Source organism: Ruditapes philippinarum, unplaced genomic scaffold, assembly GCF_026571515.1.
Source record: "Ruditapes philippinarum isolate M1 unplaced genomic scaffold, ASM2657151v2 ctg33_1_1_1_1, whole genome shotgun sequence".
NCBI classification, from domain to species: Eukaryota; Metazoa; Mollusca; class Bivalvia; order Venerida; family Veneridae; genus Ruditapes; species Ruditapes philippinarum.
In genome coordinates this window covers 345,317-358,791 of record NW_026864681.1, presented here as the reverse complement: position 1 = coordinate 358,791, position 13,475 = coordinate 345,317, and the positions used below count along the sequence as shown (strand labels likewise).

The following is a 13,475-nucleotide window of genomic DNA, read 5'->3' as shown; positions in this document are numbered from 1 at the left end:
AGCTGGATAGCTTCCTCACATGAAAGAATCCAAAGTCCTTGTCGGGATTCGAACCCACAGCGGTGAGGGGCAAGTTGTTTGAAGTCAACGACCTTAATCACTCGACCACGGACGCCCCTACCTGATCAGACGTTTGTCATAATGATTATACAATCATGTAGTAGGTATACAGATTCGTTGATTAAGGTTGCTTCCTTAACGATTGTTGTTGAAAACAATATATTTAATTAAATAGGAGATTGTTTTACCATTCTAGTCATTGTCGTGATAGTAAAATGGGCAGGATTTTTTTGAATGAGAATTACCTTAAACTAATGATGAAACAACTTTTGATATCAGCACCTGCGATAATAATTACAAATGCACCAAATCTGGACCAATGTGCAGCACTCTTAGGGTTTGAGTATTTCATACCGCTTTGTGCGCATGCGAGGGGTTGCACATTTCATCATCACTCAATAAAACCAGACCTGTAATTGTCAACATTCTTATTCATTTCGGAGAGATCTCTCCTTTCGTTAAATTTTATAAAAGTAAAGGCTGTCACAGAGTTGTTTCTTACATTAAATGGTGACGTATTAGTTATCTCTGAGTCTCTGTAATTAAAGGCCCAATATGCCTTAGAAATGCTACAGTTTTATTTCTAAAAAAAAACTTTTTTTTTTTTGGTGTCTTGTTTACAGTTTCTAAAAAATACACATCTGCCATATAGATGAACTAAACTAACTTTTACTTTTTTTGCTCTGTAATCATCTGTTAAAATTATAGCGAATTTCTATTTTGTATGGAAGTCAAAATACTACTTTGTTTACATTTTGCTATCTTTACAACACATTACTGCAAATTGTGATACGTTCTTCAGTTGATGCTCTAAGTAAAATAATAAATCATTTTAGCACATGTTTCACATTTCTAAAGAATAAAAAAAATATGGATAATGTGCCTTTAAACAACATTCATAGTTATGGTGTTACAAATGATTGCTTGTATACACCGATTAAAGTCAAAATTAATTTTAATACGAGAACGTATATTATGCAAGGACCCGATTTTTTTGATCGGTGGTACTTAACTTTGCGTTTATTTGTTTGTAAACCGAAAGTCTAACAGTGCTGGGTTTTTACTGATGCATCAGCACTGAAATGTTAAAATTTCAGATATCTTCGCATATTATACCATTTTACAAGAGACGAATTCCTTTAAAATATTAAGTTGAAATTTTCACATAATTTTGCGGTCACAGTAGTGAATAATTCAAACATTCTGAAGTTCTATAAAAATGAATATGAAATCTTTATAAAATTGGACTGAAACAACAGAACACAATATGATACAGAATAATGACAAATCATTTAAAAAAATAACATATATTTAATCTAGCACAATAGTTACAATTTATTAATAAATATGACCAAATAACACACTGGTACATTGAAAGACAAATTTTCTGGATTATAAACAATATTTACATTATACTGATGTATGACGTCAACGTTACAACAATGACAAACACGTCATGTATTAAATATACATGTATATACAATATCCCAACCTCCCGCGCAGTGTTCTCCTCTTAAAGGTTAATACTGGCCGTAGCGGAGTTTGAAAATAATAATGTATGCCGGTATAAATCAGTGACCGCCGACAAAAAAGTTGCAAGCAAAGATGCATTCTTTTCGTATTTGCATTTCTTAAACAAGAAAATGTACAGTATTCAAGTTGTATTAACGTTTAAAACGAACTAATAAATGAGCCGCGTCACGACAAAACCAACATAATGGGTTTGCGACCAGCATGGATCCAGACCAGCCTGCGCATCCGCGCAGTCTGATCAGGATCCATGCTGTTCGCTTACAATAGAGAAACTGATAGCGAACAGCATGGATCCTGATTTCATTTGACGTTGTGTCAACCGTCATTGTGTAACCTTTGTTGATTAACACTTTACACAATTAGAGGACATTAATTAATCACCGACATCAAATATATCATACTTATAATCCACATTTCTGGTTGTTTTATAATATGCAGACTGAGAGAAACTTCGTCCGTCATATTAAATGAATATAGGCTACCAAGCCTTTACAACATGTTGCCTTGGTAACACAAAAATAAAAAATATAGTGTAGTTATATTTTGATGATTTCAATATAATCTTTTCAACAATTTATCTTTAAAATATATGACGAGACTGACCATATATCCTAGTTATATAATAGCAAACATTTTTCAACTCATTTCATACCATACCAATGCAAGGAATATTTTTTCTCTAGCAAAGAAGGACTAATGTGTTCATAGTAATAATATGGATATGCTGAGCAATTGTATTCAGCTTGTACCAAAGGGAATGTCAATCAGTGGTGTTAGAATCCATTTTACTGTCCTCGGTCTCTTTATAAGCCGGAGGTGGTTCGGAAGGAATAACGTTAGGTTCTAGGTCTGAATACTTAGGTGGATTTTCTGGATTTATGCACGGGCTTGTACTTTGTAGAATTTGACCGCTTTGCACTTCTCTTCCATCAACGGTTAATTGTACGGCACTCGGGGTGTATGGTGGTGGTGTTGGGGGCTCGAACCCATAATTTGTAAATCCAGCGCAGCCAGAATGCATATACGGATAATTATTTTGATTATTTATTTGACGCTGCATGTCAATGCTTTGTATGGTTTCACGTCTGACGTCACCAGGATAGCCCATATAACGTAGGTGTCTATCACGTCTAGTCATGATCTGTAAACCGAAAGCTTCCCCATATTTCCGAATCAGCGCGATTCCAATGGCAGACGTGATAAGGCCTACACAACCTAGTACAAACACAATTATGGCGATAGTTTTGTTTATTTGAAAGTGTTCGCTATAAGAGCAGGATGTATCGTTCACCAAGCAGAGACCGTACATCCAGATAATTGCCAGTCCGATCACACATGCGAAGAACATCAGGAACGATATTCCACGATGCATGTTTAACTGAAATCGAAAACAATAAAAAAAAAAATAAAAAAAAGATCCCGTTTAAAAGCAGTATTCGTTGTACAGGATTCAACAGCGTGGATACACATATAAATAAATCAAATGGAATGAATATTAATAAAGGAAATGAAGTATCAGTGACCATTTTAATAAATACTGACAATATATCAAGCTTAACAATTGTGTCATTAAAAATATGGTCAAAAACCAGTACATTATATAACCCTGTATTAATACAGTTGAGTGAAAGTAATTCGATCATATTTACTATTTTCCAATGCTATGCCCCAATTCATTAAACTCGGGCCTACTTTATATCGGTATCTGTCACAAAACTGTGAAATATTGTCAAGGCTATATAAAAATTGACATTCACTTTTTAAAAGAAGCTGGCGCCAGTGATGAATGGGATCGAGGCGGAGCCCAAAGTCAGTTATTAAAGTATGTTCAAGAGAAGCAAGACATTACATCAAAATTAACAGTGACCCTGACAATATTATAACTCTAAATTTCAATTAGTTTTGTACCGCCTGAATCTAATTTTCGGTAGAATGTCCAATGATCAACGTTATAATAATGTCCACGTTTATATATAACGAAGTGACCCTATGTTTATAACAGAATAGATTTATAGGTCTGATTGCAGTGCATGAATTGTTTAAGCTTTATTATTATTATCATATACATGCAGGTCAAGTGTGCAAGATAACAAAACTTCCATAACAGTGCCTAATATATACAATACTTAAATAGTTAAAATTTGAACCGAAATAAGGCCTTTATGTATACAATTACTTTATTAATATAAATTTGAACATAGGCATTTATTTATACAATTACACTTGGTGCTGTGTTTATGAAATGGATAAGAATTATAATAAATCAGGAAAATTCCATCGTTATTTTAAAATTGCTGAGAAGTGTCTGAACAAATTTGCGTAACTGATAGCTGTCTTTTCTGTCATTTGAATATCAAATCCCTGAATATTCCGATTGAAATTTTATTAAGTAGTTTATCACGTCAGACAATTTCTCATTCTCAAACTGTAAGTATCGGGGATTTTCTTAGCTTCTGTATAAGATACTGGTAGTAATTTGAAGTTAATCAGCCAGCAGTATAAAAAATTGTAACATGATGGATCCGTGGAAACTAACCCTTAATGGCATAACGGGTGACATGCCCGGGGTTCATATCAAACAGCGAATACTGCTATGATTTAGTGCGCTTGACTGGCTCTCAATAAGCATATATTTTTTATCATCATCGGATGTAAACATGGCATGGCTCTATACTGCTAGAAAAAAACTGACGGCTTTCATTTCCGCAGCTTTCTTACGGTAAAAAACATGGGAAGACGAACATTTCTACCAAACCAATTTTAAAGCATCATAATTATATATAATAATTAATGCCAAACGATGTGTTTGAGAATAATATATTATTATAAACACACATACCGCACACAGCACCTCCTTGCGTGACACTTCACATAACGTAAATAGTGGTCCCTTATTATACACCCTGAACGCTACCATACTTGATATCAGAAGCTATAAACAGAGAAAATCATCATTTACAAACATGTTACATTATGTTGTCACAACATTTAATGAATCAGTACACGTGCAACATGAAATATTATGATGAAAAAGTAAATGTGCATTAAGTCATATCAAGATGAACAGTACTCGTGCATCGTGTCATAAATAATGAAATAGCACACATGCATCATGTTATTTAATAATAACACATTACACTTCCATCATGTCATATAATACTGAAAAAATACACGTGCATTATGTCATATAATGATGAAACATTACACGTGCATTGTGTCATATAATACTGAAAAAAATACACGTGCATTATGTCATATAATGATGAAACATTACACGTGCATTGTGTCATATAATGATGAAACATTACACGTGCATCGTGTCATATAATGATGAAACATTACACGTGCATTGTGTCATATAATGATGAAACATTACACGTGCATCAATGTCATATAATGATGAAACATTACATGTGCATCATGTCATATAATGATGAAAGATTACACGTGCATCATGTCATATAATGATGAAACATTACACGTGCATCAATGTCATATAATGATGAAACATTACACGTGCATCATGTCATATAATGATGAAAGATAACACGTGCATCGTGTCATATAATGATGAAACATTACACGTGCATCAATGTCATATAATGATGAAACATTACACGTGCATCAATGTCATATAATGATGAAACATTACACGTGCATCATGTCATATAATGATGAAACATTACACGTGCATCATGTCATATAATGACGAAACATTACACGTGCATCATGTCATATAATGATGAAAGATTACACGTGCATCGTGTCATATAATGATGAATCATGTCATGTAATGATGAAACATATCACGTGCATCATGTCATATAATGATGAAACATTACACGTGCATCATGTCATATAATGATGAAAGAATACACGTGCATCATGTCATAATTATAATGATGAAACATTACACATTCATTGGTCATATAATGATGAAACATTACACATGCATCATGTCATATAATGATGAAACATTACACATGCATCATGTCATATAATGATGAAACATTACACATGCATCATGTCATATAATGATGAAACATTACACATGCATCATGTCATAATTATAATGATGAAACATTACACATTCATTAGTCATATAATGATGAAACATTACACATGCATCATGTCATATAATGATGAAACATTACACATGCATCATGTCATATAATGATGAAACATTACACATGCATCATGTCATATAATGATGAAACATTACACATGCATCATGTCATATAATGATGAAACATTACACATGCATCATGTCATAATTATAATGATGAAACATTACACATTCATTAGTCATATAATGATGAAACATTACACATGCATCATGTCATATAATGATGAAACATTACACATGCATCATGTCATATAATGATGAAACATTACACGTGCATCATGTCATATAATGATGAAACATTACACGTGCATCATGTCATATAATGATGAAACATTACACATGCATCATGTCATATAATGATGAAACATTACACATTCATTAGTCATATAATGATGAAACATTACACGTGCATCATGTCATATAATGATTATAATACTTCAAGTGAAATAATGACCATGTAATAACAATAAAAATTTTTTGACAATATATGAAGACCCTCAACAATATATATACAATAGTCGGTCACTTATGTAATTACTGGTTTGTTATCAAAGAAGCCGGTTAAGTTGACCAACCAGACCAAAATGTGTTGTAATCGGCGTAAACCTAGAACAAAATACCGTTCTCAATTTGGTAACATACCTATTACCTAAGGCAGATACCATGATGTCAGCTCTGCAAGTTTATAAATAAATCTTTAGAAATAACATTTTATAATATCACAGATTTGCTTTGAAAATTTAGTATAGTCTCATATGGCGATTTACCCACCATGCAGCCGATGACAAAACTTCCGGTGTAATATGGAAATCCCCCTCCAGAGTGATAATGCACGGAAATTGAGGAGGAGACAACAGTCACAAGGCCGCAGACGACTTGCAAAACGGAAAGACCGAGATAGACACGAATAGCCTTCTTTCTAGAAAGGTCCTCTCTCTCGGAATCCGTAATACCTCTGTTGTTTCCATCTGAAATAAAACAAAAAGAGAAAATAAACCTCGGCGTACAAAGATTCCATCAGTTATGTGCAAAAAATTCTGCAATACAACTGAAGTAATTTGGTATCAATTAAATGAAATAAAAAAGACACGCACATTAATTCATACGGAATCTGTATTTCATTTCTTGCCTTGTCATGCAATATTCTAATTAGCGAGACAAAATAGGAATCCGTGTATAATTGCTTGGTGCTTAGAGATTTATTTGAATTTACAAATTGAAACCGAAGAGTTAAAAAGGGAATACTTTCCCCAGCAATTAGTAAATTACTTTATTTTATTTTTATTTCTTTATTTACATGTGGTATATCGTTTACCTGCATCATGTAATCTGAATGTTTAGATGGAAAGCAGAACAATATAATTAAGTGGAGATCTGGAAAAAAATATCTGTTACTGAAACAGACTTAGCTTTTAGAGACTAGTTTAGAATAATGAAAATAATGAGTGCTTCGATGAATTTAACGAAAACAACTCTGTGAAGGCCGCATATATTAGCTGGACATGTCCGGGTTTCTAAACATAATTTATTTGTCGTTTTCAAATAATGACACGGCTGTTGTCATCATATATTGATGTATTTATATGAGCCGCGTCATGACAAAACCAACATAGTGCGTTTGCGACCAGCATGGATCCAGACCAGCCTGCGCATCTGCGCAGTCTGATCAAAATCAATGCTGTTCGCTGTCAGTTTCTCTACTTGTAATAGAGTTGGTAAGCGAACAGCTTGGATCCTGATCAGACTTCGCGGGTGCGCAGGCTGGTCTGGATCCATGCTGGTCGAAAACTCACTTTGTTGGTTTTGTCGTGACGCGGCTCATATATCAGTTCTGATATATTTTCTTCTGGGTCAGAAGTTCAGAACCTCGTTTCTAGAGTCGTAGGTCCATGCCCGTACGCACAAAAATAGCAAATATTTCAACGCGCTGTATGGTGTTGTTTCATTATCTACTAGGCCTCTATTATCTATTTATCAAATTCATTTTTGTCATTTAAAACTAGGAACGGCGCAAATGATTAAAAGATACATGTACAGTTAAGACGTGGTTCACAGTAACTATGTAGAAAAAAATCACACAATAAGGTTGAAAAACAAATATAACAAAGTTAAATACTTTTGTAACAGTGTGTATATGTGAGAGAGTGAGATAAAAACATGCCCCTAGGTAGAAATCTTATCTGAGATTGGAATTTATATTCACGACCTTTTTCGATCTTGTATAATATCTAATGTAATGTTTGATGAAAAATGATAAAAAAAATGAAAGTGTATTTTAGTTTCAAATTATATATCTATACAGTTTGCATGCCTCTATTTTGCTCTAGTAATAATGAAAGTCGGACAGGGTAAATCGATCTCTGCAAAAATTAAAAACAAAATACGTCCATATACGAGAAGGTATATAATGTAAAGTTATCTTTACTTACCTGTCTCGGATAACGTTTCCGGTAATACACACAACATAAACACACCCTGAGCCGACATCACATTTCACAAATTTTAGAAATCTTGTTTAGTTTTGTTTACTAATTAATCCAATGTACACAGGTGTCCGATTTTATGGTACCCCTTCATTTAAGTCGGGGCTATTTTTATGGTATGGTATGCCGGGTGCAAATTTACAAAAGCGAAACAGGTGTATATTTCACTGTTTGTAGTGTGTTACGCGGTCAATTACTGTGTTAACGTAACTGCCCATCTTTAATAAATATATCATAATTAAGATATTTCTCGCGCATTCGCATACTGCGTAGGGCAAAATAAAATCAATAAGATAAAATCAATATAATTAAAATGAAACACCTTTAAATAATTCTGATCTAATTCACAGAATATAATATCTGTGTAGGAACTATATTTTGTTAGACAGTGAGTATTCATCTATGACAGTGCATTCGGTTCTGACGTAAAACATTCGTCTGAAGTAAAATGTACAAAAGCATTTAATGAAACCACTTATACGTGTTAATACAAAAACCGGATATTTCTTCCTAAAAAAATAATGGTCAGAAAGAAAAAAAATACGTATGCCGTGAAGACATTACGTCAGTTGCAGTCCTATAAGCGTTCAAATCAGCGCTAACTCAATCTTTTTAAAACTAATAAGACTTTTTTGTAAGAAGTTCATAGCCGGGTTCATAAAATAATTTTAAAAAACAATTTCGTTTAGATAACAAGTTTATTCAATCAATAATATTTCGTTTCAAAAAATAACTTCCATATACATGTATAAGCACATTAATCTGCAAAAGCATACAACACAAGGCATAGATCTATCATTCTGGTTGTGACAAACACAATATACGAGACACCGGTTGTTCAAATTCATATGTATCCATGGTTATGCACGGACTATATGCACGGACTATAATTATGTAAAATCAACGTTATAACAAATAAACATATTTTAGCCGCTTTGTTGTTGTCGTTTTTATGGTAAGATCCCCCAATGCACTACATGCTTTGAAGAGTATTCAAGTAAGCTATATCGCAACTTTTCGGTCCTTTCCGTCAGTCCGACGAATCTCCCAAGTGTACACTGAATGCATCATTTCAAGCACGGACAGATACCTGGGTAATGTCATGACCTTACACAATTTAATTTGATAGTTGTTGTTTTTTTTTTTCTTCACACGAGACAATTCAGTGTCCCTGGGTGGGACGCACACCAACAGCGAGGATAGTGCTGGTGATTAGAAATAGACAACGCTAACTGTTCTATATATAAATGAGCCGTGTCACGACAAAACCAACATAGTGCGTTTGCGACCAGCATGGATCCAGACCAGCCTGCGCATCCGCGCAGTCTGATCAGGATCCATGCTGTTCGCTATCGGTTTCTCTACTTGTTATATAGAGTTGGTAAGCGAACAGCATGGATCCTGATCAGACTGCGCGGATGCGCAGGCTGGTCTGGATCCATGCTGGTCGCAAACGCACTATGTTGGTTTTTTCGTGACGCGGCTCAAATCATAACTTCATATAAAATATCTGAACAAACTAAATATCTGAATCATCATATACATACACATTTCATCTAACACAATATATATTATATGGCACATATTTAAAGGGAAACAAATCAGACAATCTTCTTTCTGGCAATATTTCTTATTTATGGTATATCCCAAATGCACTACATGCTTTGAAGAGTATTCAAGTAAGCTATATCGCAACTTTTCGGTCCTTTCCGTCAGTCCGACGAATCTCCCAAGTATACACTGACTGCATCATTTCAAGCACGGACAGATAACTGGGTAATGTCATGACCTTACACAATTTAATTTGATAGTTGTTTTTTTTTCTTCACACGAGACAATTCAGTGTCCCTGGGTGGGACGCACACCAACTGCGAGAAGAGGGCTGGTGATTAGAAATAGACAACGCTAATTGTTCTATATATAAATGAGCCGTGTCACGACAAAACCAACATAGTGCGTTTGCGACCAGCATGGATCCAGACCAGCCTGCGCATCCGCGCAGTCTGATCAGGATCCATGCTGTTCTCTATCGTTTCTCTACTTGTTATAGAGTTGGTAAGCGAACATCATGGATCCTGATCAGACTGCGCGGATGCGCAGGCTGGTCTGGATCCATGCTGGTCGCAAACGCACTATGTTGGTTTTTTCGTGACGCGGCTCAAATCATAACTTCATATAAAATATCTGAACAAACTAAATATCTGAATCATCATATACATACACATTTCATCTAACACAGTACATATATTATATGGCACATATTTAAAGGGAAACAAATCAGACAGTCTTCTTTCTGGCAATATTTCTTATATATGAGCAATACTTCATGTACATTATCATGTAAAAGTCGGCTACTATTATTTATAGCTATTCTATATTTCACTTCCATGAAAAAAAATCTGACAATGATCGCAACAGTGATTATTTAAGAGACGCTTGCAAATATAACAGGTTTAACCATAACTATTCTATATCTTATTTGAGAACGAGTTAGAACAGTAAGAAATAAATATCTATTGACTTAGGCGTACAATTTAGCCAAATAGATACTTAGCCGAATAAATGCTGGGCCTGCAAGTGACTTCGCAAACATTCGCTCGTAAAAATCCGACTAAATTCACAAATTTCTGTTCTTGTATTCTCTGTCCATATTTAGAGGACAAGGGACATATTCAAATTATGACCCCGTTGAGATCTATTAACAATAAAGACAGGTGTTTATGAGGGTGTTGAGCACTGTTCATATTTCTTTCTTGATGTAATTCTTTGTAATTTGTATCTTGGAAATTAGCAACACAAAATAGTGTAGAATTAGGTTTCTGGATAGCCATTAACTCTAAACCTTCTGAATGTGTGTAATAAATTTACCCTGCTTTAAATTTGGAACAGTCCAATCAAAGTCTAAGAGAATACAAAAAAAAATAATAATAAAAATACACCAGTGTAGCCAGACAACACAGATGTGCAGGTTGGCCTGGCTACTAGTGATGAAGGTTAATCGCTTTGGATTGCAGCGCATTAAGGCTTAAAGGTCCATTATGCCCAAGGAATACTTTATTTTTTATTTCTCAAAAGTCTTTTATTTTTGGTGTACTTTTATAGTTTTCAAAAAGTTACTCATTGGCCAATTACCCCTTACCATTTTTTCTAATGTTTCCTTTTGACATTTAGTATGGTTAAAGTAACTGAGTATTTTGTATGGAATATGCTACTTTGATTACATTTGGCAACATTATTGCACATTATTTAACATTTACCGCTACATTCTCAGGTGACAAGCATCTAACAACTCTAAACCAATTATATAAACATTATAAAATTCATATTTGCCCATTCTAAAGATGTAAAAATGAGCCACGTCACGACAAAACCAACATAATGCGTTTGCGACCAGCATGGATCCAGACCAGCCTGCGTATCCGCGCAGTCTGATCTGGATCCATGCTGTTCGCTTACAAACCCTATAACAAGTAGAGAAAGTGATAGCGAACAGCATGGATCCTGATCAGACTGCGCGCATGCGCAGGCTGGTCTGGATCCATGCTGGTCGCAAACGCACTATGTTGGTTTTGTCGTGACGCGGCTCAAATGTACATAATATACCTTAAGAGAGGTAATAAGCTGCTAGTAAATGTGTTACAAACGGAAAGCTACGAAGATTGCCGAATTTAAACGAGCCAAAATTTGGTGACATACCTTACAATTGTATGTCTACCATTATTAAATGCATGTTCAATACAAAAACAACGTCATCTAAACATAATGAAATAATGTCGTCAAGGAACGAAACTCATCACATATAATCAAATATAAATATACATGTATCTATGGCACATATCATTTTTACACAAATAAATAAACAAACAAACATACAAACTAAAATACAATGTATATGTTGTTAAAAAAAATGTTATGACACTATCGTGAAGATGAGCAAGTACTTTCAAACATATTTAAAACTTAATATAAGCTGATAACATTAACAATTAGGAAACATAAAAAAATGATTATCGCAAATATATCACAAAATGCCGAATGTAATTTATGCGAATTTCTGGCATTTATTTTTACATCTAAACTGTAAAAAAGAAATATAAAGTATATGTATAGTTCTTGTAGGATATCATATAAAGTGAAATGTTTGTTTTACAGTTTTTTGTTTACTGTTCTTGTAGTAAAGTGTATGTATCAAAGTTTTAACTAAAGTTGTAAATTTCAGCATCGCGTTGAAATAATTCAACTCATATCGGAGTGATCGGTAATAGAAAGTGCATCGAAACACCAGGCTATCTGATTTGTACGAGGGCTTGTAGTTCCCGAGTATTAATCAGATTGCCGAGTGGTTTGATGTTCTTTCTCCTTTATATCATAGGCTAAAATGAAAACACGTTCCTGGTCGTCACAATATGAAACCCCAGAATAAATGAATTTGTACGAGCATCTGTACAGGATTTTTCTATCAAAATCACATTCCCTGTTGTCATTATAAGTAAACCCCCCTAAAAATGTAGCGAGCCAACGGGGATGCTCTATTTTGACCCCCTTCATCACTATTAGTTAACGCACAATGCCTTCATGGTTATACGATGTAAAACTCTGGCACATTTTCTATAGAAAGGACTCCTAACTATTATACAATTTTACATTAGAAAGCTGGAAAACCAAGAAACAAAGCTGCCTTTACTACACAAAGTAAAATACGTATATACATCATAACATAGCTAAGTTAACACTAAATAAAGTTGGGAATGCAAAGTATAATTAGTGTTACAAAATCAGTGCTGCCAACATAACAACAAATAAATAATCATGTAGTCATTAAAAGCTCGAGGTATAATATACATTAGCCTGGGTTCCAGTCTGTCGATTTTTTTTTATGTGCTTCTGTTCGGCAAATCGACAGCCTGGCTGGGTTCCAGTCTGTCGATTTTTTTTATGTGCTTCTGTTCGGCAAATCGACATTGATACGATGTTGTGATCGAGTATGAAATAGCGCGTAAGTTATGAATAAGCAAAAAAAAATATCAACGCCTGAATCCCAGGCTAAATATACATGTATATAACTGCAAAATGTTACTGCAATGAAATAACTCATCTGGAACTTTTTAACACTCAACTATGGAGGAATACGTGAGACACCCAGAGAAATAAATTACGATCAAGTTGCCCCCTACACCTTAACACTTCAGTGTTAAACGCAGTGGTACATTTTTGTATAAAAAAGCTAGCGCAGGGGATTTTACTAGGATTTAACAAGCTGCTTGTACCTGCAA

At 34.3% G+C, this 13,475-nt stretch overlaps 1 protein-coding gene across 1 annotated transcript; it reads right to left on the bottom strand.

Annotated features, from left to right (window-relative positions):
- Positions 1-1,351: 1,351 nt before the first annotated feature.
- On the bottom strand, positions 1,352-8,363 carry LOC132726468 (uncharacterized). Its single transcript, XM_060711784.1, has 4 exons — positions 8,149-8,363; positions 6,491-6,687; positions 4,433-4,525; positions 1,352-2,971 (listed from the first exon to the last, which is right to left on the bottom strand). Exons 1-4 carry the CDS (start codon positions 8,204-8,206, stop codon positions 2,354-2,356), a joined length of 966 nt encoding a protein of 321 aa, XP_060567767.1. The 5' UTR covers positions 8,207-8,363; the 3' UTR covers positions 1,352-2,353.
- Positions 8,364-13,475: the final 5,112 nt, after the last annotated feature.